The sequence below is a fragment of the Argopecten irradians genome, chromosome 2, assembly GCF_041381155.1.
Source record: "Argopecten irradians isolate NY chromosome 2, Ai_NY, whole genome shotgun sequence".
NCBI classification, from domain to species: domain Eukaryota; kingdom Metazoa; phylum Mollusca; class Bivalvia; order Pectinida; family Pectinidae; genus Argopecten; species Argopecten irradians.
Window position 1 is genome coordinate 69,232,761 of NC_091135.1, and position 23,012 is coordinate 69,255,772.

At 35.7% G+C, this 23,012-nt stretch overlaps 1 protein-coding gene across 1 annotated transcript in view; it reads left to right on the forward strand.

Moving 5' to 3' along the window:
* LOC138316328 (5-oxoprolinase-like) overlaps window positions 1-23,012 on the forward strand; it is a 115,939-nt gene that overhangs the window by 47,627 nt on the left and 45,300 nt on the right. Inside the window, exons 33-35 of the mRNA XM_069257999.1 lie at window positions 12,833-12,907; window positions 17,029-17,111; window positions 17,550-17,710. Of these exons, the coding sequence (XP_069114100.1) occupies window positions 12,833-12,907; window positions 17,029-17,111; window positions 17,550-17,710 (319 nt within the window). The remainder of the gene's footprint in view (window positions 1-12,832; window positions 12,908-17,028; window positions 17,112-17,549; window positions 17,711-23,012) is intronic.

Here is a 23,012-nt window from a genome sequence, read left to right on the forward strand (position 1 = left end):
TCATATAATATGTAATGTCCTAGTTTCCTTTGCTGCTATTTCAGCTTAAAATTTGCTGGTATTTTAAAAAGATGTTCAACATAATGCAAAAATGGAATTTGGTGCCAAGACAGTGATATATCTTTCAACTTGCTGGTGTTCAGATCTGTTTTAGATCTAATATGAAATCTTATGCAAACAAAATAATATACTGGCTGATGACTTTTTGAAGAATAAATGCTTCTATTTCATAGCTAAAATTGGTAATTGATCTAGGAGGTTGCTATTGTAAGCTAGCTTTCCACATGTATATTGCCCTTTGCTCATGGCAGTTTTCAGGTACTGCCCATCACTGAGTATTGAATCTTTAGGTACTCAGGCTTTCCTCTCCCCCAGAAACTTGAAATCGACTGCTTTTTTAATATTGTTTTCATTCATTATTATGTTTACTATTTTACAAAACTTCCATTTCCCTGAAGATTACCTCTGGTATTCTTGAATTTTATTGAGTACTGAAAAATACTACGGCAAATCTTAACAACCAATTTTTCGAAAATCAGACTGCAAAACCTACAGCAGCTAAACAAGTACTTGGTAGATTATTAGTATTTATTGTATGTGGTTGCTTGGCACTATATGTCATATCAGTTGCTGTGTTCAGTGATGGCTTGTCATGTTGTGGTGGTTTGAGGAGTGCCCGAGTTCCCAGAAATAAACCACAGACCTACATTATTATGTACAGCCAGTAGGGCCTACTTGGGCCATGTAATCCAGAGCTGAAAGGTTAATGGTATGATGTGATTTATGCCAACCACACAGTGACTGTCTTAAAGGTTAATTACAAAATTAACATTGATTACATGTTATAACGAGCTCCACATCTGGTGGTAGGTGTCACTACCAGTCAGATTGCTTTAACAGACTTCAGTGTAGGGGATGGCATCAGTGGAGAAAGTAGATTTAAAAAAACACCCATATTATGTTTTATTAAATTATGCAAAATATAACGGCATATTAAGTGTCAGTAATTTTGTAATCAGTATGGGCTTTGTGTGTGGTCTACAGTCAGAGCTCGTTCTACAAGGTCTAATGTATCTTTAGGTTGATAAAAACAACTATGTATCAATTGTTTTTCTTTGATTTATAAGAATATCTTTATCATCTACAATGAGCTGATTCTAATTATGTCTTACAACAGTATTTGACTATTTGGAATTATTTTCTAGACCATAATGTAATGTTGACAAATGTTCAGAGGTTTGACATTTAAAAGGTCAGGATCAAGGTCAAGGTCATTTTGCTATTTACATGTACCTAAGCATGAACTCTTATAGAAGTATAAATTGTTGGTGTTGTAACATCTTTGTAATTCTTCTTATCATGTACACTATATTGTGATAATTGATGAAGGCGATGTATGTATGTCTAAATATTGTTCTATATGTAATAAAGAAACTTGTATAAAATTCTAAAAATTAAAAAAAAGTTGGTATAGCCTATATCTGATTGACATTATCTTGGAAGTGAGTTGTCTGTTAGTTGTAAATATCTATATCAGAATATCACTCATTGTGTTAGCTGAATCACATGATGACAAATGACCCAATATCCTTATAGCAACTACTAAATGTACTTCGGGTCAAATAGGAAATCAAATTGATTTATATTATATTAATATGAAAACCAAATATTTTGGCACTTTGTGCCTACTGTGTGCTGTATATAGATGTATAACTACTAGTTAATGTAGTGTGAATCAGTCTACAGTAATCCAATCATCTCACACAAAGTCTGGGATAATGATTTATATACATCATCTGTAGCTAGAATTAGGATTTACATGTATACTACTTTATATTTAAACAAATTGTCAGGAATATCAAAAGTACTTAAGGTGAATCTCTACAGCTTTACCAAATTATCTGTCCATCTGTTCTCTTCCCTATCTCTGCCTTACCCAAGGGGGGAATGACGCACTCCTTCCCTAGGTACAAACTAAGGGCTTCCTCCACTAGATACAGAGCCTGGAGCTAAGGGCCCCAGTTCATGATGTTCTGTACAAGTTCTAGAGCCAAAAACGTCACTAGGTGAAATTTCTAGAGTTATTACCTTAGCTCTTGACAGAAATCCTGAGGCCAATAATTCTTCTCAATAATTCTAAATAAAGTCTTGAGCCAATGACTCTTTCACTAAGTACAAAGCCTGAGCCAATGACTTTCTTCTTGACTAGGTACAAAGTCTGGATCTAATGACTTTCTTCTTCACTAGGTACAAAGTCTGGATCTAATGACATTCTTCTCCACTAGGTACAAAGTCTGGATCTAATGACTTTCTTCTCCACTAAGTACAAAGCCTGAGCCAATGACTCTCTTCTTCACTTAAAACAAAGTCTGGATAACTACTTGACTCATTCACTAGGTACAAAGTCTGAGACTAATGACTCTCTTCTTCACTTAAAACAAAGTCATAAACTACTGACTTATTCACTAGGTACAAAGTCTGAGACTATGACTCTCTTCTTCACTTAAAACAAAGTCATAAACTACTGACTCATTCACTAGGTACAAAGTCTGAGACTATGACTTTCTTCTTCACTTAAAACAAAGTCATGAACTACTGACTCATTCACTAGGTACAAAGCCTGAGCTTATGACTCTCTTCTTCACTTAAAACAAAGTCATGAACTACTGACTCATTCACTAGTATAAAGCCTGAGACTATGACTCTCTTCTTCACTTAAAACAAAGTCATGAACTACTGACTCATTCACTAGGTACAAAGCCTGAGACTGTGACTTCTTCTTCACTTAAAACAAAGTCATGAACTACTGACTCATTCACTAGGTACAAAGCCTGAGATCTAATGACGTTCTTCTTCACTTAAACAGTCATAAACTACTGACACTTAAGTACAAAGTCTGACTCTATGACTTTCTTCTTCACACTAGTCATGAAACTGATCATTCACTGGTATCAAATGACTATGACTCTCTTCTTCACTTAAAACAAAGTCATGAACTACTGACTCATTCACTAGGTACAAAGTCTGAGACTATGACTCTCTTCTTCACTTAAAACAAAGTCATGAACTACTGACTCATTCACTAAGTACAAAGTCTGGATCTAATGACTCTCTTCTTCACTTAAAACAAAGCCATGAACTACTGACTCATTCACTAGGTATAAAGCCTGAGACTATGACTTTCTTCTTCACTTAAAACAAAGTCATGAACTACTGACTCATTCACTAGGTATAAAGCCTGAGCTTATGACGTTCTTCTTCACTTAAAACAAAGTCATGAACTACTGACTCATTCACTAGGTACAAAGCCTGAGACTATGACTCTCTTCTTCACTTAAAACAAAGTCATGAACTACTGACTCATTCACTAGGTACAAAGCCTGAGCTTATGACGTTCTTCTTCACAAAGTCATAAAACAAAGTACAAAACTAACTGACTCATTCACTAGGTACAAAGCCTGAGACTATGACTCTCTTCTTCACTTAAAACAAAGTCATGAACTACTGACTCATTCACTAGGTACAAAGCCTGAGCTTATGACTCTCTTCTTCACTTAAAACAAAGTCATGAACTACTGACTCATTCACTAGGTACAAAGCCTGAGACTATGACTCTCTTCTTCACTTAAAACAAAGTCATGAACTACTGACTCATTCACTAGGTACAAAGTCTGAGACTATGACTCTCTTCTTCACTTAAAACAAAGTCATGAACTACTGACTCATTCACTAGGTACAAAGCCTGAGCTTATGACTCTCTTCTTCACTTAAAACAAAGTCATGAACTACTGACTCATTCACTAGGTACAAAGCCTGAGACTATGACTCTCTTCTTCACTTAAAACAAAGTCATGAACTACTGACTCATTCACTAGGTACAAAGCCTGAGCTTATGACTCTCTTCTTCACTTAAAACAAAGTCATGAACTACTGACTCATTCACTAGGTACAAAGCCTGAGCTTATGACGTTCTTCTTCACTTAAAACAAAGTCATGAACTACTGACTCATTCACTAGGTACAAAGCCTGAGACTATGACTCTCTTCTTCACTTAAAACAAAGTCATGAACTACTGACTCATTCACTAGGTACAAAGCCTGAGACTATGACTCTCTTCTTCACTTAAAACAAAGTCATGAACTACTGACTCATTCACTAGGTATAAAGCCTGAGACTATGACTCTCTTCTTCACTTAAAACAAAGTCATGAACTACTGACTCATTCACTAGGTATAAAGCCTGAGACTATGACTCTCTTCTTCACTTAAAACAAAGTCATGAACTACTGACTCATTCACTAGGTATAAAGCCTGAGACTATGACTCTCTTCTTCACTTAAAACAAAGTCATGAACTACTGACTCATTCACTCAAGAACGTCAAAGCCTAAGCTTATGACGTTCTTCTTCACTAAAAACAAAGTCATGAACTACTGACTCATTCACTAGGTATAAAGCCTGAGACTATGACTCTCTTCTTCACTTAAAACAAAGTCATGAACTACTGACTCATTCACTAGGTACAAAGCCTGAGACTATGACTCTCTTCTTCACTTAAAACAAAGTCATGAACTACTGACTCATTCACTAGGTATACAAAGCCTGAGACTATGACTCTCTTCTTCACACTTAAAACAAAGTCATGAACTACTGACTCATTCACTAGGTACAAAGCCTGAGACTATGACTCTCTTCTTCACTTAAAACAAAGTCATGAACTACTGACTCATTCACTAGGTATAAAGCCTGAGACTATGACTCTCTTCTTCACTTAAAACAAAGTCATGAACTACTGACTCATTCACTAGGTATAAAGCCTGAGACTATGACTCTCTTCTTCACTTAAAACAAAGTCATGAACTACTGACTCATTCACTAGGTATAAAGCCTGAGACTATGACTCTCTTCTTCACTTAAAACAAAGTCATGAACTACTGACTCATTCACTAGGTACAAAGCCTGAGCTTATGACGTTCTTCTTCACTTAAAACAAAGTCATGAACTACTGACTCATTCACTAGGTATAAAGCCTGAGACTATGACGTTCTTCTTCACTTAAAACAAAGTCATGAACTACTGACTCATTCACTAGGTATAAAGCCTGAGCTTATGGCGTTCTTCTTCACTTAAAACAAAGTCATGAACTACTGACTCATTCACATGTACAAAGCCTGAGACTATGACGTTCTTCTTCACTTAAAACAAACTAGGTATAAAGCCTGAGACTATGACTCTCTTCTTCACTTAAAACAAAGTCATGAACTACTGACTCATTCACTAGGTATAAAGCCTGAGACTATGACTGTTCTTCTTCACTTAAAACAAAGTCATGAACTACTGACTCATTCACTAGGTACAAAGCCTGAGACTATGACTCTCTTCTTCACTTAAAACAAAGTCATGAACTACTGACTCATTCACTAGGTACAAAGCCTGAGCTTATGACGTTCTTCTTCACTTAAAACAAAGTCATGAACTACTGACTCATTCACTAGGTACAAAGCCTGAGACTATGACTCTCTTCTTCACTTAAAACAAAGTCATGAACTACTGACTCATTCACTAGGTACAAAGCCTGAGCTTATGACGTTCTTCTTCACTTAAAACAAAGTCATGAACTACTGACTCATTCACTAGGTACAAAGCCTGAGACTTATGACTCTCTTCTTCACTTAAAACAAAGTCATGAACTACTGACTCATTCACTAGGTACAAAGCCTGAGCTTATGACGTCTCTTCTTCACTAAAACAAAGTCATGAACTACTGACTCATTCACTAGGTACAAAGCCTGAGACTATGACTGTTCTTCTTCACTTAAAACAAAGTCATGAACTACTGACTCATTCACTAGGTATAAAGCCTGAGACTATGACTCTCTTCTTCACTTAAAACAAAGTCATGAACTACTGACTCATTCACTAGGTACAAAGCCTGAGACTATGACGTTCTTCTTCACTTAAAACAAAGTCATGAACTACTGACTCATTCACTAGGTACAAAGCCTGAGACTTATGACGTTCTTCTTCACTTAAAACAAAGTCATGAACTACTGACTCATTCACTAGGTCAAAGCCTAAGCTTATGACGTTCTTCTTCACTTAAAACAAAGTCATGAAAACTACTGACTCATTCACTTGGTACAAAGCCTGAGACTATGACGTTCTTCTTCACTTAAAACAAAGTCATGAACTACTGACTCATTCACTAGGTATAAAGCCTGAGACTATGTTCTTCTTCACTTAAAACAAAGTCATGAACTACTGACTCATTCACTAGGTATAAAGCCTGAGACTTATGACGTTCTCTTCACTAAAACAAGTCTGAACTACTGACTCATTCACTAGGTACAAAGCCTGAGACTATGACTTTCTTCTTCACTTAAAACAAAGTTCATGAACTACTGACTCATTCACTAGGTATAAAGCCTGAGACTATGACGTTCTTCTTCACTTAAAACAAAGTCATGAACTACTGACTCATTCACTAGGTACAAAGCCTGAGACTTATGACGTTCTTCTTCACTTAAAACAAAGTCATGAACTACTGACTCATTCACTAGGTACAAAGCCTGAGACTTATGGACTCTCTTCTTCACTTAAAACAAAGTCATGAAACTAACTGACTCATTCACTAGGTACAAAGCCTGAGCTTATGACTCTCTTCTTCACTTAAAAACAAAGTCATGAACTACTGACTCATTCACTAGGTATAAAGCCTGAGACCTATGACGTTCTCTTTTCACTTAAAACAAAGTCATGAACTACTGACTCATTCACTAGGTACAAAGCCTGAGACTATGACTTCTCTTCTTCACTTAAAAACAAAGTCATGAACTTACTGACTTCAATTATTTCCCCTCAAATGTACAGCCATCTTTGTACGGTTATAATATTTCCCCTCAAATGTACAGCCATCTTTGTACGGTTATAATATTTCCCCTCAAATATACAGCCATCTTTGTACGGTTATAATATTTCCCCTCAAATGTACAGCCATCTTTGTACACGGTTATAATATTTCCCCTCAAATGTACAGCCATCTTTGTACGGTTATAATATTTCCCCTCAAATGTACAGCCATCTTTGTACGGTTATAATATTTCCCCTCAAATGTCACAGCCATCTTTGTACGGTTATAATATTCCCCCTCAAATGTACAGCCATCTTTGTACAGTTATAATATTTCCCCTCAAATCACAGCCATCTTTGTACGGTTATAATATTTCCCCTCAAATGTACAGCCATCTTTGTACAGTTATAATATTTCCCCTCAAATGTACAGCCATCTTTGTACAGTTATAATATTTCCCCTCAAATGTACAGCCATCTTTGTACGGTTATAACATTTCCCCTCAAATGTACAGCCATCTTTGTACGGTTGTAATATTTCCCCTCAAATGTACAGCCATCTTTGTACGGTCATAATATTTCCCCTCAAATGTACAGCCATCTTTGTACAGTCATAATATTTCCCCTCAAATGTACAGCCATCTTTGTACGGTTATAATATTTCCCCTCAAATGTACAGCCATCTTTGTACGGTTATAACATTTCCCCTCAAATGTACAGCCATCTTTGTACGGTTATAATATTTCCCCTCAAATGTACAGCCATCTTTGTACGGTTATAACATTTCCCCTCAAATGTACAGCCATCTTTGTACGGTTATAATATTTCCCCTCAAATGTACAGCCATCTTTGTACGGTTATAACATTTCCCCTCAAATGTACAGCCATCTTTGTACGGTTATAAATTCCCCTCAAATGTACGCCATCTTGTACGGTATAAATTCCCCTAACGCACGGCCATCTTTGTACGGTTATACTATTTCCCCTCAAATGTACAGCCATCTTTGCACGGTTATAATATTTCCCCTCAAATGTACAGCCATCTTTGTACGGTTATAACATTTCCCCTCAAATGTACAGCCATCTTTGTACGGTTATAAAATTCCCCCTAAAACGCACGGCCATCTTTGTACAGTTATAATATTTCCCCTCAAATGTACAGCCATCTTTGTACGGTTATATATTTCCCCTCAAACTCACAGCCATCTTTGTACGGTTATAATATTTCCCCTCAAATGTACAGCCATCTTTGTACAGTTATAATATTTCCCCTCAAATGTACAGCCATCTTTGTACGGTTATAATATTTTCCCTCAAATGTACAGCCATCTTTGTATGGTTATAATATTTTCCCCTCAAATGTACAGCCACTTCTTTTTACGGTTATAATATTTCCCCTCAAACTCACAGCCATTTATGTACGGTTGTAATATTTCCCCTCAAATATACAGCCATCTTTGTACGGTTTACAATATTTCCCCTCAAATGTACAGCCATCTTTGTACAGTTATAATATTTCCCCTCAAATCCACAGCCATCTTTGTAAGGTTATAAAATTCCCCTCAAACGCACGGCCATCTTTGTACGGTTATAATATTTCCCCTCAAATGTACAGCCATCTTTGTATGGTTATAATATTTCCCCTCAAATGTACAGCCATCTTTTTACGGTTATAATATTTCCCCTCAAACTCACAGCCATTTATGTACAGTTATAATATTTCCCCTCAAATGTACAGCCATCTTTGTACAGTTATAATATTTCCCCTCAAATGTACAGCCATCTTTGTACGGTTATAAAATTCCCCCTCAAACGTACACGGCCATCTTTGTACGGTTATACTATTTCCCCTCAAATGTACAGCCATCTTTGTACGGTTATAATATTTCGCCTCAAATGTACAGCCATCTTTGTACGGTTATAATATTTTCCTTCAAATGTACAGCCATCTTTGTACAGTCATAATATTTTCCCTCAAATGTCAGCCATCTTTGTACGGTTATAACATTTCCCCTCAAATGTACAGCCATCTTTGTACGGTTATAATATTTCCCCTCAAATGTCAGCCATCTTTGTACGGTTTATAATATTTCCCTCAAATGTACAGCCATCTTTGTACGGTTATAATATTTCCCCTCAAATGTACAGCCATCTTTGTACGGTTATAATATTTCCCCTCAAATGTACAGCCATCTTTGTACGGTTATAATATTTCCCCTCAAATGTACAGCCATCTTTGTACGGTTATAATATTTCCCCTCAAATGTACAGCCATCTTTGTACGGTTATAATATTTCCCCTCAAATGTACAGCCATCTTTGTATGGTTATAACATTTCCCCTCAAATGTACAGCCATCTTTGTACGGTTATAATATTTCCCCTCAAATGTACAGCCATCTTTGTACGGTTATAATATTTCCCCTCAAATGAACAGCCATCTTTGTATGGTTATAAACATTTCCCCTCAAATGTACAGCCATCTTTGTATGGTTATACTATTTCCCCTCAAATGTACAGCCATCTTTGTACGGTTATAATATTTCCCCTCAAATGTACAGCCATCTTTGTACGGTTATAAAATTCCCCCTAAAACGCACGGCAATCTTTGTATGGTTATACTATTTCCCCTCAAATGTACAGCCATCTTTGTACGGTTATAATGTTTCCCCTCAAACTCACAGCCATCTTTGTACGGTTATAATATTTCCCCTCAAATGTTCAGCCATCTTTGTACGGTTATAATATTTCCCCTCAAATGTACAGCCATCTTTGTACGGTTATAATATTTCCCCTCAAATGTACAGCCATCTTTTTACGGTTATAATATTTCCCCTCAAATGTACAGCCATCTTTGTACGGTTATAATATTTCCCCTCAAATGTACAGCCATCTTTGTACAGTTATAATATTTCCCCTCAAATGTACAGCCATTTATGTACGGTTATAATATTTCCCCTCAAATATACAGCCATCTTTGTACGGTAATAATATTTCGCCTCAAATGTACAGCCATCTTTGTACAGTTATAATATTTCCCCTCAAATCCACAGCCATCTTTGTAAGGTTATAACATTTCCCCTGAAATGTACAGCCATCTTTGTACGGTTATACTATTTCCCCTCAAATGTACAGCCATCTTTGTACGGTTATAATATTTCCCCTCAAATGTACAGCCATCTTTGTACGGTTATAATATTTCCCCTCAAATGAACAGCCATCTTTTTATGGTTATAATATTTCCCCTCAAATGTACAGCCATCTTTGTACGGTTATAATATTTCCCCTCAAACTCACAGCCATCTTTGTACGGTTATAATATTTCCCCTCAAATGAACTGCCATCTTTGTAAGGTTATAACATTTCCCCTCAAATCCACAGCCATCTTTGTACGGTTATAATATTTCCCCTCAAATGTACAGCCATCTTTGTACGGTTATAATATTTCCCCTCAAATGTACAGCCATCTTTGTACGGTTATAATATTTCCCCTCAAATGTACAGCCATCTTTGTACGGTTATAATGTTTCCCCTCAAACTCACAGCCATCTTTGTACGGTTATAATATTTCCCCTCAAATGTACAGCCATCTTTGTACAGTTATAATATTTCCCCTCAAATGTACAGCCATCTTTGTACAGTTATAATATTTCCCCTCAAATGTACAGCCATCTTTTTACGGTTATAATATTTCCCCTCAAATCCACAGCCATCTTTGTATGGTTATAATATTTCCCCTCAAATGTACAGCCATCTTTGTACAGTTATAATATTTCCCCTCAAATGTACAGCCATTTATGTACGGTTATAATATTTCCCCTCAAATATACAGCCATCTTTGCACGGTTATAATATTTCCCCTCAAATGTACAGCCATCTTTGTACAGTTATAATATTTCCCCTCAAATCCACAGCCATCTTTGTAAGGTTATAACATTTCCCCTGAAATGTACAGCCATATTTGTACGGTTATAATATTCCCCCTCAATCGCACGGCCATCTTTGTACAGTTATACTATTTCCCCTTAAATGTACAGCCATCTTTGTACGGTTATAATATTTCCCCTCAAATGTACAGCCATCTTTGTACGGTTATAATATTTCCCCTCAAATGAACAGCCATCTTTGTATGGTTATAATATTTCCCCTCAAATGTACAGCCATCTTTGTACGGTTATAATATTTCCCCTCAAACTCACAGCCATCTTTGTACGGTTATATTATTTCCCCTCAAATGAACAGCCATCTTTGTATAGTTATAACATTTCCCCTCAAATGTACAGCCATCTTTGTACGGTTATAATATTTCCCCTCAAATGTACAGCCATCTTTGTACGGTTATAACATTTCCCCTCAAATGTACAGCCATCTTTGTACGGTTATAATATTTCCCCTCAAACTCACAGCCATCTTTGTACGGTTATAATATTTCCCCTCAAATGTACAGCCATCTTTGTACGGTTATAATATTTCCCCTCAAATGTACAGCCATCTTTGTACGGTTATAATATTTCCCCTCAAATGTACAGCCATCTTTGTACGGTTATAATATTTCCCCTCAAATGTACAGCATCTTTGTACGGTTATAATATTTCCCCTCAAATGTACAGCCATCTTTGTACGGTTATAATATTTCCCCTCAAATGTACAGCCATCTTTGTACAGTTATAATATTTCCCCTCAAATGTACAGCATCTTTGTACGGTTATAATATTTCCCCTCAAATGTACAGCCATCTTTGTACGGTTATAATATTTCCCCTCAAATGTACAGCCATCTTTGTACGGTTATAATATTTCCCCTCAAATGTACAGCCATCTTTGTACGGTTATAATATTTCCCCTCAAATGTACAGCCATCTTTGTACGGTTATAATATTTCCCCTCAAATGTACAGCCATCTTTGTACGGTTATAATATTTCCCCTCAAATGTACAGCCATCTTTGTACGGTTATAATATTTCCCCTCAAATGTACAGCCATCTTTGTACGGTTATAATATTTCCCCTCAAATGTACAGCCATCTTTGTACGGTTATAATATTTCCCCTCAAATGTACAGCCATCTTTGTACGGTTATAAAATTCCCCCTCAATCGCACGGCCATCTTTGTACAGTTATACTATTTCCCCTCAAATGTACAGCCATCTTTGTATGGTTATAATATTTCCCCTCAAATGTACAGCCATCTTTGTACGGTAATAATATTTCGCCTCAAATAAATGTACAGCCATCTTTGTACGGTTATAATATTTCGCCTCAAATGTACAGCCATCTTTGTACGGTTATAATATTTCGCCTCAAATGTACATCCATCTTTGTAAGGTTTTTGATATTTCCCCTCAAATATACAGCCATGTATGTACGATTATAAACAGACTATTGAAATATCATCCATATACAATGTCTGCAGAACTAAATATAATTATTAATTTAATTTTAACATGATTATTTTTTCTGAATAAATGTCTAAAAACCGCCCATATATATAAGATCTTAAATGAGTGTTCATTTATAAAATCTCATATGAAATGAACACAAATTTAAGATTCTTTTTATCACATAACTATAAAAACGTACATTTCGAAAAATCTCACCTCAAAATGTATTGCGAAAATCCAGCGGATGCCGCCATTTTGTACCGCCATCCTTGAAATCCTGATGTCGCATCATTTGTCCTGACGTCATTTAATTGTTTCTGTCATGATGTCTCAATGAATTTCCAGCCAATGTAAATCATTTCAGGTCATATTACACTCGTGACATATGCACAAATATTACATGGACAAAATCACTCGATATCAGACTGATTATGTGATAGATATATATTTCTGTAAATGAGTGCAGCGATACCATTTTCATACAAACACCAGTACACGTACATTTGAAACTACTAGTGCAAGACGGATGGACCCTCATATGAAATTAATAAATGACCATACAATTATAAAGATCTTGAATAGATGTCTCAGTACATTTGTCTTTACAGGGCTGTATGAACAATATAACGTTTGGAGATGAGGCGTTCGGACACTATGAGACGGTGGCTGGAGGGGCTGGAGCTGTAAGTATTTACTATAATTATTAACCTTAGTGGAGACACGACTAATTCACAAAATCTTCATATACCCAAATATTAGTTTAAACATGATTACTATTTCAGCAAAGAAAACTAAACTTTCTGACAAAAAGTGATTAAGCTGGAATGGTTCACTGTATAAAATCTATATTCCTAGTCATATTACAATACTAATGGAAAACAAATCATAATTGTAACCAACTTCATTAATAAAGATCTTGATGGACAGGGCCAATTTGGTACTGTCAATGTTGAAGGATTTTTAGCCCACCATCACCATTAAATCGTCTGTGGTCCGTCCTTCAGTCCATCCGTCCGTCCGTCCTTCCATCTGTTAACAATTCTTGTTACAGTTATTTCTCAGAAAGTGTTAAAGGGATCTCTCTCAAATTCCACATGCAAGTTCTCCTAGGGTCCTAATTGAAGTTTGTTATCGCTATTTCTCAGAAAGTACTGAAGGAATCTGTCTCTTTCATGTGCAGGTTCGCCTAGGGTCCTAGTTTTGCATATTGCATTTTGGGACCGATCAGTCAACAAGATGGCCGTCAGGCAGCCATCTTGGATTTTGATAATTGAAGTTTGTTACTGCTATATATCTCAGAAATTTTTGAATGGATCTTTCTCAAATGTCATATGTAGTATATAATTAAAGTTTGAAAAGCAGAGAAAAGACCCCTCTTTCTGTTGTCAGATGTAGCGTTATGTATGTCAAATGATATATTGTATGTTACAGTGACCTACTTTTGATATTCAGCACGATGCCTTTCATATTAGTGATTCTTTTCACCAGCTTTAACAAGGTGTTATCTTTGGTTTAAGTTTGTATAGGTCAAAATGTAGGCTACAGTGACCTAGTTGTATTTTTGATATACCTTAAAAGCGGTAAACATGTTACCAATGTAAGAGGTTCCAGAGACAAGGAATATAGGAAAAAGGTTCCAGACAGCTAGTAAAATGTAGAGGGATTTAATTTCAACATTTTCATTTTTATGTTATTGCAATAATTGCATATGCAAAACTATTTGGCATCGGAAAAATGCCTATATAAGCCATTTCCAGACCACAGGGCCTTGTTACTATTGATGATATATATAAGATAGGTCACGTCTATTTACATACATATTGTGTAATGTATGTAAATAGACGTGACCTATCTTATATATATCATCAATAGTAACAAGGCCCTGTGTCCAGACAGAAAGATGGAAACTAATGCTTAACTATAGACCCTTCCACATTTCACATGGGTAGAAACTCCTAAATAACAACCTTTATATAGTGAACATGTATGTATCACAATACTAGAATAAGATTAAATGTGACGTGAGCTATGACCACACACAGCCATTGTTTATATAGGATAGACCTAATGACCTGGTCATTGTAACCTAGTGTCCACTAATTAGGTCGAGGTATGTCTGTAGTTATCTCCCTTTACACCAACTGTTGATGTTGCTCACGACGATCAGTCTGTGTGTTATTCTCCAGTTTGTCTAAGTGTTGTCCAAACAATTGCATTATAATACACAAACAAACAGCTTTATTTAATTAGGTCATTGTGACCTTGTTTAGGATGTACTTCAAGGAAATATTAAATACATAATCGACTTACATATGTAGTATGAAATAAATGCATTATTCCAGTTGAGTAAACTTGAATGTTTTATTTGCCTGTTATACATTTGTTCCTGGTTTTCTTTACTCTTCATTATTACCAAGATGTTTATCCAGGACACAAGTCTCGGTGATTAGATATTCTGTACAAACATGTATCAGAAGAGGAAATACATTGTTACATATACATAGTAAATTTATCTAAACTGATCAGAGGTTATTAGTGTCTTTTATAAGGTAAAATGGAAAGCAATTTTTTCATTTCTTATCCATGGAATAGAGGAGCATACATATATAGGGTGTCATGCTTTAGTATCTAGTTCAACAGTCCAGATTTCATGTAGAGGTTTAAAAGGGCCATATATATGCTACAATTAGCTTAAATTTGGTTTTTTAGAAACCTAGCATGTGACGTTTTAACTGGAAATTTGTATGTTATATTTGAAATCAAACAAAATTACAGCTTCCTAAATATTTGTATGTTATATTGAAATCAAACAAAATTACTGCTTACTAAATATTTGAACCTGGCACATCCTGAATGACGTTTCTTATGTGGAAGTGGGGAGGATTTATGTCTTAAGGAAAAGGTTTGCTCATAATAACACTATTTGTGACTTGTAATTTTTTTCATATATTCTGGAAATATCTCTGTGTGTTACAATGAAGTAAAACAAAATTACTGCGATACTTCCCAAAACCCAAACCTGGCATGTCCTTCAATGACCCTGGCTGTTAAATTAAATAATCCTGAACCCTCTCAAAGATCTACTGAATGAGAATTTAAGCAGTTGCTCACAATTCAGTAAAAACCTGCTAATTGATGCTTCTGAGGCAGTTGGAGTAACATTTCCTGGTCTATCTGAAATCTCTATACTTTTACAAATAACACTTGATAAATGTTGGAGTGATGAACATTTTGTTGAATCAGTGCTGATGAATTAATCCTGACACTCTAACACAGGGTAGCCATTTTGTAACGTATCTGATGAGGATTCATTAATGGCTGCCGTTCATTCACATTTCTTCTTTGTATGAGCTTCAACAGAACTCTTCAGTGCGCCTATCTCCATCTCAACAAATACGTACAAAATCATTTCAAATTTCATCCAAACTCCTTAGTGCATTTCATCTCAATCTTTTTAAGAGGTGATGCTTTTTTCATTTTTTGTTTTACCTTATAAATAGTAGAAAAGAACTTTAAATGTTTAATGAGTAAATGTTTAATTAATTTTCCTTGGTAATCTGATGATCTTCTGTCAAATAACGGGCCTGGTTTTCTTTGAAGTCTAAGTATTTTGGCTTGATGGGAAACTTGGAATTGTAAACAATTTTCTTTGGAAGTAAATGTGTGTTACCAATGATGTGAAATTACAGGATGAGTGCTACGTGAAGCTTGGAGATATTATATATTGCCGATGTGAGAGAGCTATTTTAGCATCAGAGACTGTACTGCAAAATGTGTCTATTGCAACTACAATAGAGTAAAATAATTGTCTGTGTATGACTGATATACCATTATAGAAATAAACATTGCTGACTATTTATATTGAATCTCAACCAGATCTTAGTAATCTCACTTAATTATTTATTTTCCTTAAATAAGATTTCACTTTTTTGTAGGATCTGTGTACTTTTTTCATTGTTTAGTATTTTTAATTGTTATTGTACAAAAGTAGTTTATTTTCTGTGTGTCTTTCTGTGAATCAGATTTATTTATATTTTTAGAAACTTAAAAAGTGTATACCATTTCCTGTAATGTGATGTTTTGATTTTTCTTAAATTAACTGGTAGTTAAGTAGTGAAAAGTTTAGAGAGTAGAAAGTCAAGTTCAGATTGTCTGGTTGTGTTTTCAAAAGGCAACTTAGACAGAGGAGACAATTTTGGAGTTTAAGGAGCAGCAGAAGTGCTGATTTATATATATTTCTGTAAATTATGACAAATTTTGATAGGACTTTTGTAGCATGTCTGCGAGCATTAGCACCTGGTTTTGTTTTGCACTGGAATGTGTTGATAGCAGAGTCTGTGTGCAGGCAACATGGTCCTAATTCAGTCGCCGCTTATTATCACTCATTAATGTCCATAGGCATCACCAGTTCACATTCACATATACTTTTGAACTCTTCTTTCTGAAAAGAGAAATGAGCCATGTGTTATTTTTATTTTTGGCTTGCTGGTTTTTAAATGTAAAACATTTTATGCAGATCTTATGGTTTGTATCATAAAAGCATGTGAAACAGCTGGAGGGATGAAGAAACATGGAAATATATGTCTTCATCAATTTCTGAAAGGCACCAAGCTTAAATATGTATTACTAATAGAGTTTACATTAGAGGCCATACAGATTTAGATATTTTAACATTTCATTATCAATTATGAATAGCATGTAATAAAAAGAAAAGGGTGTTGATCTACATAAAAATGACATTGTTTTCAGAATTTTTGCCTGTCTTAATCAGCCTTACTTATTTTAAATTATTGATTTCTTGTAGGGTGCGACCTGGGACGGTAGAAGTGGTGTTCACACTCATATGACCAATACACGAATCACTGATGTTGAAATTCTAGAGAGAAGGTTGGTAAACAAGAGAGAAAAAATATTGAATTTTTTTTTCTAAAAATCTTTTCTTTAACAAAATAGAATTTGCATAGTTAAAAAAATTACATGCATTTTTTTAATCTTTTTGTCTGTCCATTGTAACCACCTCTTGGGAATCTAAGCAATATTGTCCATTCATTTATCTGAGTAGCTAATCTAACCTCTCTCTGTCCATGTAACTGACTGAGCCAATCACATTTCTACCCATATGTCTTATTGACCAAACGTCTATAAATATCGACAGCCAATTATATCATCATTTTTATTTGTCAATTAAATTAAAAGTGTGTGTCAAGTTCACCAAAAAAAAATTTATTGATTATTTATTTTCCGCTACTAAATTGATATTTTAGCCATTTTGCATTTGCCTGTCGGCTACCTTGATGTTTCCATATATTTTATGTTATGTAATAGGTACCCAGTGATTGTGAAGAGGTTCCACCTGAGTTTAGGAACTGGTGGTAGAGGGCAGCACTGCGGTGGGGACGGTGTTATACGGGAGTACCTGTTCAGGAAGAATCTCACTCTCTCTATATTGACAGAGAGACGAGTGTTCAGACCCTATGGTCTCGAGGGTAAGTTTAGTTTATATTTGGTGTTTATTAGTTTAATGTCCTATTAACAGCCAGGGTCATGTAAGGACATGCCAGGTTTATTGGTAAAGGAAAGTCGTAGTACCGGAGGAAAACGCCGACCTGTAGTCAGTACCTGGCAACTTCTTCACATAAGATTCGAAATTGTGACCCAGAGGTGGAGAGCTTATGGTAGTATGTTGAGACATCTTAACCACATGGCCACCGCGGCCCCAGTAAGTTTAGTATTAGTCCTAACAGAATAATGTTTGTATTTAAACAGGTATCTTTATTTTATTTCATCAACAGAACATCTCTGCTCCTCTAAATATCCCTGGTCAACTTAACCTTGACATTAATGTGAAATGTTAAAAAAGTTCTAATATCTATTATGCTACTCTTGTTTGGCAACTAATTTTAATGAATCCTTTTATCATAAAGCAATAAAGCAAGTATAATGCTAATTGTAAATTCAGGAAATGTGTAGTACAATGGGCTCATTTTATTTTAGATTTGACTCAAAAGTCAATGGTCAAAAATGTCTTTTCCAACATTCAAAGATGTATAACAGGGATATGTCATTGGTCCCTCATTGTCCAATACTTAAAAGGAAGACATAGTTGTTTCCATTCAATTGAAATCTCTTGTTTGACTATGAGATGATATGAATGTACAGTGATGTACATGGATATATGAGCCTGATATATACATTCATGAGATTCCAGACTGCACAGTGAAATATCTATCTAAAATAAACTATTTGTAATATCTGATGTTTCATATTTCTCATAAAATCTTCAAAAACAGCATTGAAATGATATTTGATGATGAATGCCTTCATAATTTATTTTTGATTGAGTATGATTGTTTGTTTCTGAGAGAAGTGAGATCATTAAGATGGATTAACTGTCTGATAAAATATCTTCAGCGGGGACTTTGTTTCCACACCGATTCCAGGCTTCAACTGTTTCCACACCGATTCCAGGCTTGAATGTTTGGTGGATAAATTGAAGGAGAATAAGAAATCTTTTGTGACATTTATACTTTTTGGTTATTTTTCGTGTTCAGCACATTTTTCAATGGAACAATAAGATAGTGTTTAGGATAGAAGGCAATTCTGGTGTTGAGGCCTTCAGATATGTACTTTTTCATGTCGTAGTGACATAACACATTTACATTTTCATATCAGGTGAAAGTTTTGGAATTTTTCTCCTGTGTGTGAACATTAAGTTAAGGGTTTAGGAGATATGGATCCCAAGGGATTTAGGGTGTACTGGAATGAGTCTCGCAGTGACCCGCAGTGACCCGTGACCTTTAGCTCCATGGGTTCCAAGTAAAACTCACAGAGACACAAGTGGTTATGGGGTGTTTCTGTAAGGAAGGACAAAGTATGTGAGAAACTCTTCATTTTTCTCTGCAGGAAGTTGAGCATTTATAAATTTTATCACTTATAAATAATCTAGTGACATGATTTATGCAAAGTTTTTTTTTTTTTTAAATGTAACTTTATGTAATAAAAATGTAAATATATTCTCAATAAAAACTACAAATAAGGTAGTATTATACAATAAAAAATGAAGGAAAGCAAGAATACAAATATGTAGCTTTGTCCTCCCACCGTTACGGAAGTACAATGAAATGTTTTACAAGTTCAGCTTGGTAACGTAGTGGTCTGAGGTGTTTAGTGTTACCTAGTCATACACCATTGGGTTGTAACTTCAAGGCCATGCTGGACAGTTTGCCAGCTTATGAGGTGGGCTTAACTAGCCATTGATAGTTTTCTCCAGGTACTCTGGCTTTTCTCCATCACTGATAAAACTTGCTAAATACAATGGCTACATTACAAAACGAAATAAATTCAAACCCAAAGTGAGTCTTAACTGAAGAGTATTCTAACAGTGCTTCATGAATACAATGTACAGGCAATTTGCCATTAGTTGTTCTCTTTAGCAAAACTATAAACGGTGTTCATCCCTAAATGTTTGTCTCCATTACATATCTGTAACATCATCTAGACTGATTACATACACATTTACATCCATGTACACATTAAGTGGTGATGTCACATAATGTTGTCATTTCTCCAGCTCCACAAATTGATATTACTTCGTGGCTGTCAAACTAACCTAAAACAAACAAGTCACTTATTAGACGTAATTTGATGGGTAATTGTATGACAATGTGTCTCTCACACGACTGTCATTGGCCTATTGTTTTAACTCCATTATTCATTAGTGTAATACATGAGGGTTGCTGTGTACTCAGAGACTTGATTGTCAACATATATTTTATATAACATTCATTATACAACATTAACTACAATACTAAAAAACCCTAGTACCCCCGGTAGCTTTATTTACTAAATGAATTCCTTGGAAACTTGTTGCAGTTACAGAACTATCTTTGGTCTTGTCATTGCAAAAGTGTTATCATCAACACTTTGCCACCATTAAAGGTCATTCAGACTTTTGTAAGGGAATTATCAACAGTAAATATATATTCAAGGTCATTTCAAGGTCATTGGGTCAGAGTAACTTCTCAAGGAAGCCATTTTATGTTGATCTGCAATTAAGATTAGATGTTGCACCTTGTCAATGTTAAGAGTTATATATAATTAACTACATTGTAATAGTAAATCTACAGTGTACATACCGATCCCTAAGAACCTGCATGTTTTCACATCAGTTTTCGGTACTGCAGTTTTTACATAGGAGAGTCTGTCACAGGGTATGACAGAGCAGCTATATCTGGTACTGACACCTGTGGCAGGTATATGGAGTTGGCAGCCATTTCTACACAGACAAGCGTTTTTAACTTAGTACAAATATAAATGTAACATACACCCACATGTCACTGGTATTCCTGACAATAAATGGCTGATTTTTCTCCTGCTGCTGTAACATTCACAGAAACACACACCTTAATTACTTGGTCTCGACACCTGTACCATGGTGAATGGTTTGGGGGTCGGCCAGGTGAACCACAGGTGTTTTCTGTGCCTCTTTAGTTATCTGGTAAAAAGCTCTATGTATATTCCTTTTTAATCGGTTATTATAACTTCAGATTTAATATACAGTATGAATATGTTACAGTATTGAAATCAGATGTGTGGGTCACTTGATTTAAAGGACAAGATAAGATTAACACAAAATTCTCAATAATCATTGGCCTCTCCACTGAAATTTAAGCTGTTTTAAAGATAATGATCGATGCAGACTTTGGTTCACTAGAATGTTGTTGATCACAAGAAAAATTGTGTAATTCAATTAAATGTTATTAGGATATGTAGACATGAACAAATGGCTCTGAACATTCAGGAAAGAAAGCCAAGGCCATGAAAAATAAAATGATGGAAAATGTTAATTAAAACATGAAGTTTATTTCACAAATAATATTTTTTCTCAGATTTTCTAATACTTGATCATCAGAGTCTAGTGGCCTGAAGCAGTGACTGTGGTGTCATATGTATAGAAACCCTGGTACTTTGGGTGGTTTAGTATTGGTCAGTACACTTTTTATGAATACAAACAGCTCTAAGATCAAAGACAACAGCAATAGGAAATGTTGTGAGTTATAGGGTTTACATGTTATCAGTCAGATTTAGGTGTTAATTAGTCCCACATCTGCTGTGTATTGGCCCCGGCTGATATAATACCACACCCCACACCTGTCTAAGTGTGATTAGGGGTCAAAGTCCTCTAGATTATTACAGGGCTTGTTTTTTAGCCTGAATCTCGGCCCCATTCCCCATGGCAAATCCTCTTAGTTTTTCCCAATTCAAGCCTTAAATTTCCCAAAATCAAAGTAAATAAGTTTATTGAAGACTATCCAAAAACATTGCATGTACTTAGTTGGCTATTAAGGCTTTAAATATTCGTGAATTGGCTTCAGAAAAGTACATAAACTACACTGGAAATAAAGAGTCTTATTTGTTATGCTTTATTTCATATTTCATAATATTTCCCAAATCTTGGATTTGTCGCACATATTCCCAAATTCAAAGCCAGGGGCCCCATTCCCAAAGGAGTGAGATAAAGCTCTGAGATTGTCTTTAGGTTTCCTTTGGGGATCAGAATCCAAGATCATCTATAGTGAGAATGGTAGGACCAGTGTGATCCTATAACCTTTCCTCTGGTATGTTAAGTGTTTACCTGTTTTCTACCTGTCTTTCTATTCATCGCTTATAAGGATGCTATGACATTGTATTACAATTTCCATCTGATCTTACTATTCTATTTACATATGTCAGCCAGAGCTTGTCTGAGGAACTTCTCATGTATCAGCATTGTATATATGTACATGTATATTTTATCAATAAAATATCTTTTGTTCACTTAATATGTAAAACATCCAAGATGGTCACCAAAGTCCAGCCAATGGTTTGCCCTATTTGATATTGCATGGTAAAACTGTGTGATATAGATGCATGGTATAGACAGCACACATTTTACCAAACAAAAATCTGAGGTTTGAATAAATTTACACAATCACACAATAGGTTTGTTGTCCCACAGACAATGTGTTCATCATGTAGAAATCAAAATAAGGAACAATTCAGGCATGATCTGGTGTCTGAATTCTTACCTTTATCCATATGTAAGTCTTTTTTTAGCCCACCATCATCAGATGGTGGGCTATTCAAATCGCCCTGCGTCCATGGTCCGTCGTCCGGCGTCCGGCGTCTGTCGTCCATCGTCCATCCGTAAACAATGCTTGTTATCACTATTTCCTAAAAACTGCTGCAGGGATTTTGTTCAAACTTCACATGGAGGGTCCCCTTGGTCCACATTTGTGCCATACAGATTTTGAGGCTGATCGGAAAAACAAGACGGCCGCCAGGCAGCCATCTTTGATTTTGGCAGTTGAAGTTTGTTAGCGATATTTCTTGAGAACTACTGAAGGGATTTTGTTCAAACTTCACATGGAGGTTACCCTTGGTCCCTAGTTGTGCCATACAGATTTTGAGGCTGATCGGAAAAACAAGATGGCCGCCAGGCGGCCATCTTTGATTTTGGCAGTTGAAATTTATTAACGATATTTCTTGAGAACTACTGAAGGGATTTTGTTCAAACTTCACATGGAGGTTACCCTTGGTCCCTAGTTGTGCCATACAGATTTTGAGGCTGATCGGAAAAACAAGATGGCCGCCAGGCAGACATCTTTGATTTTGGCAGTTGAAGTTTGTTATCGATATTTCTTGAGAACTACTGAAGGGATTTTGTTCAAACTTCACATGGAGGTTACCCTTGGTCCCTAGTTGTGCCATACAGATTTTGAGGCTGATCGGAAAAACAAGACGGCCGCC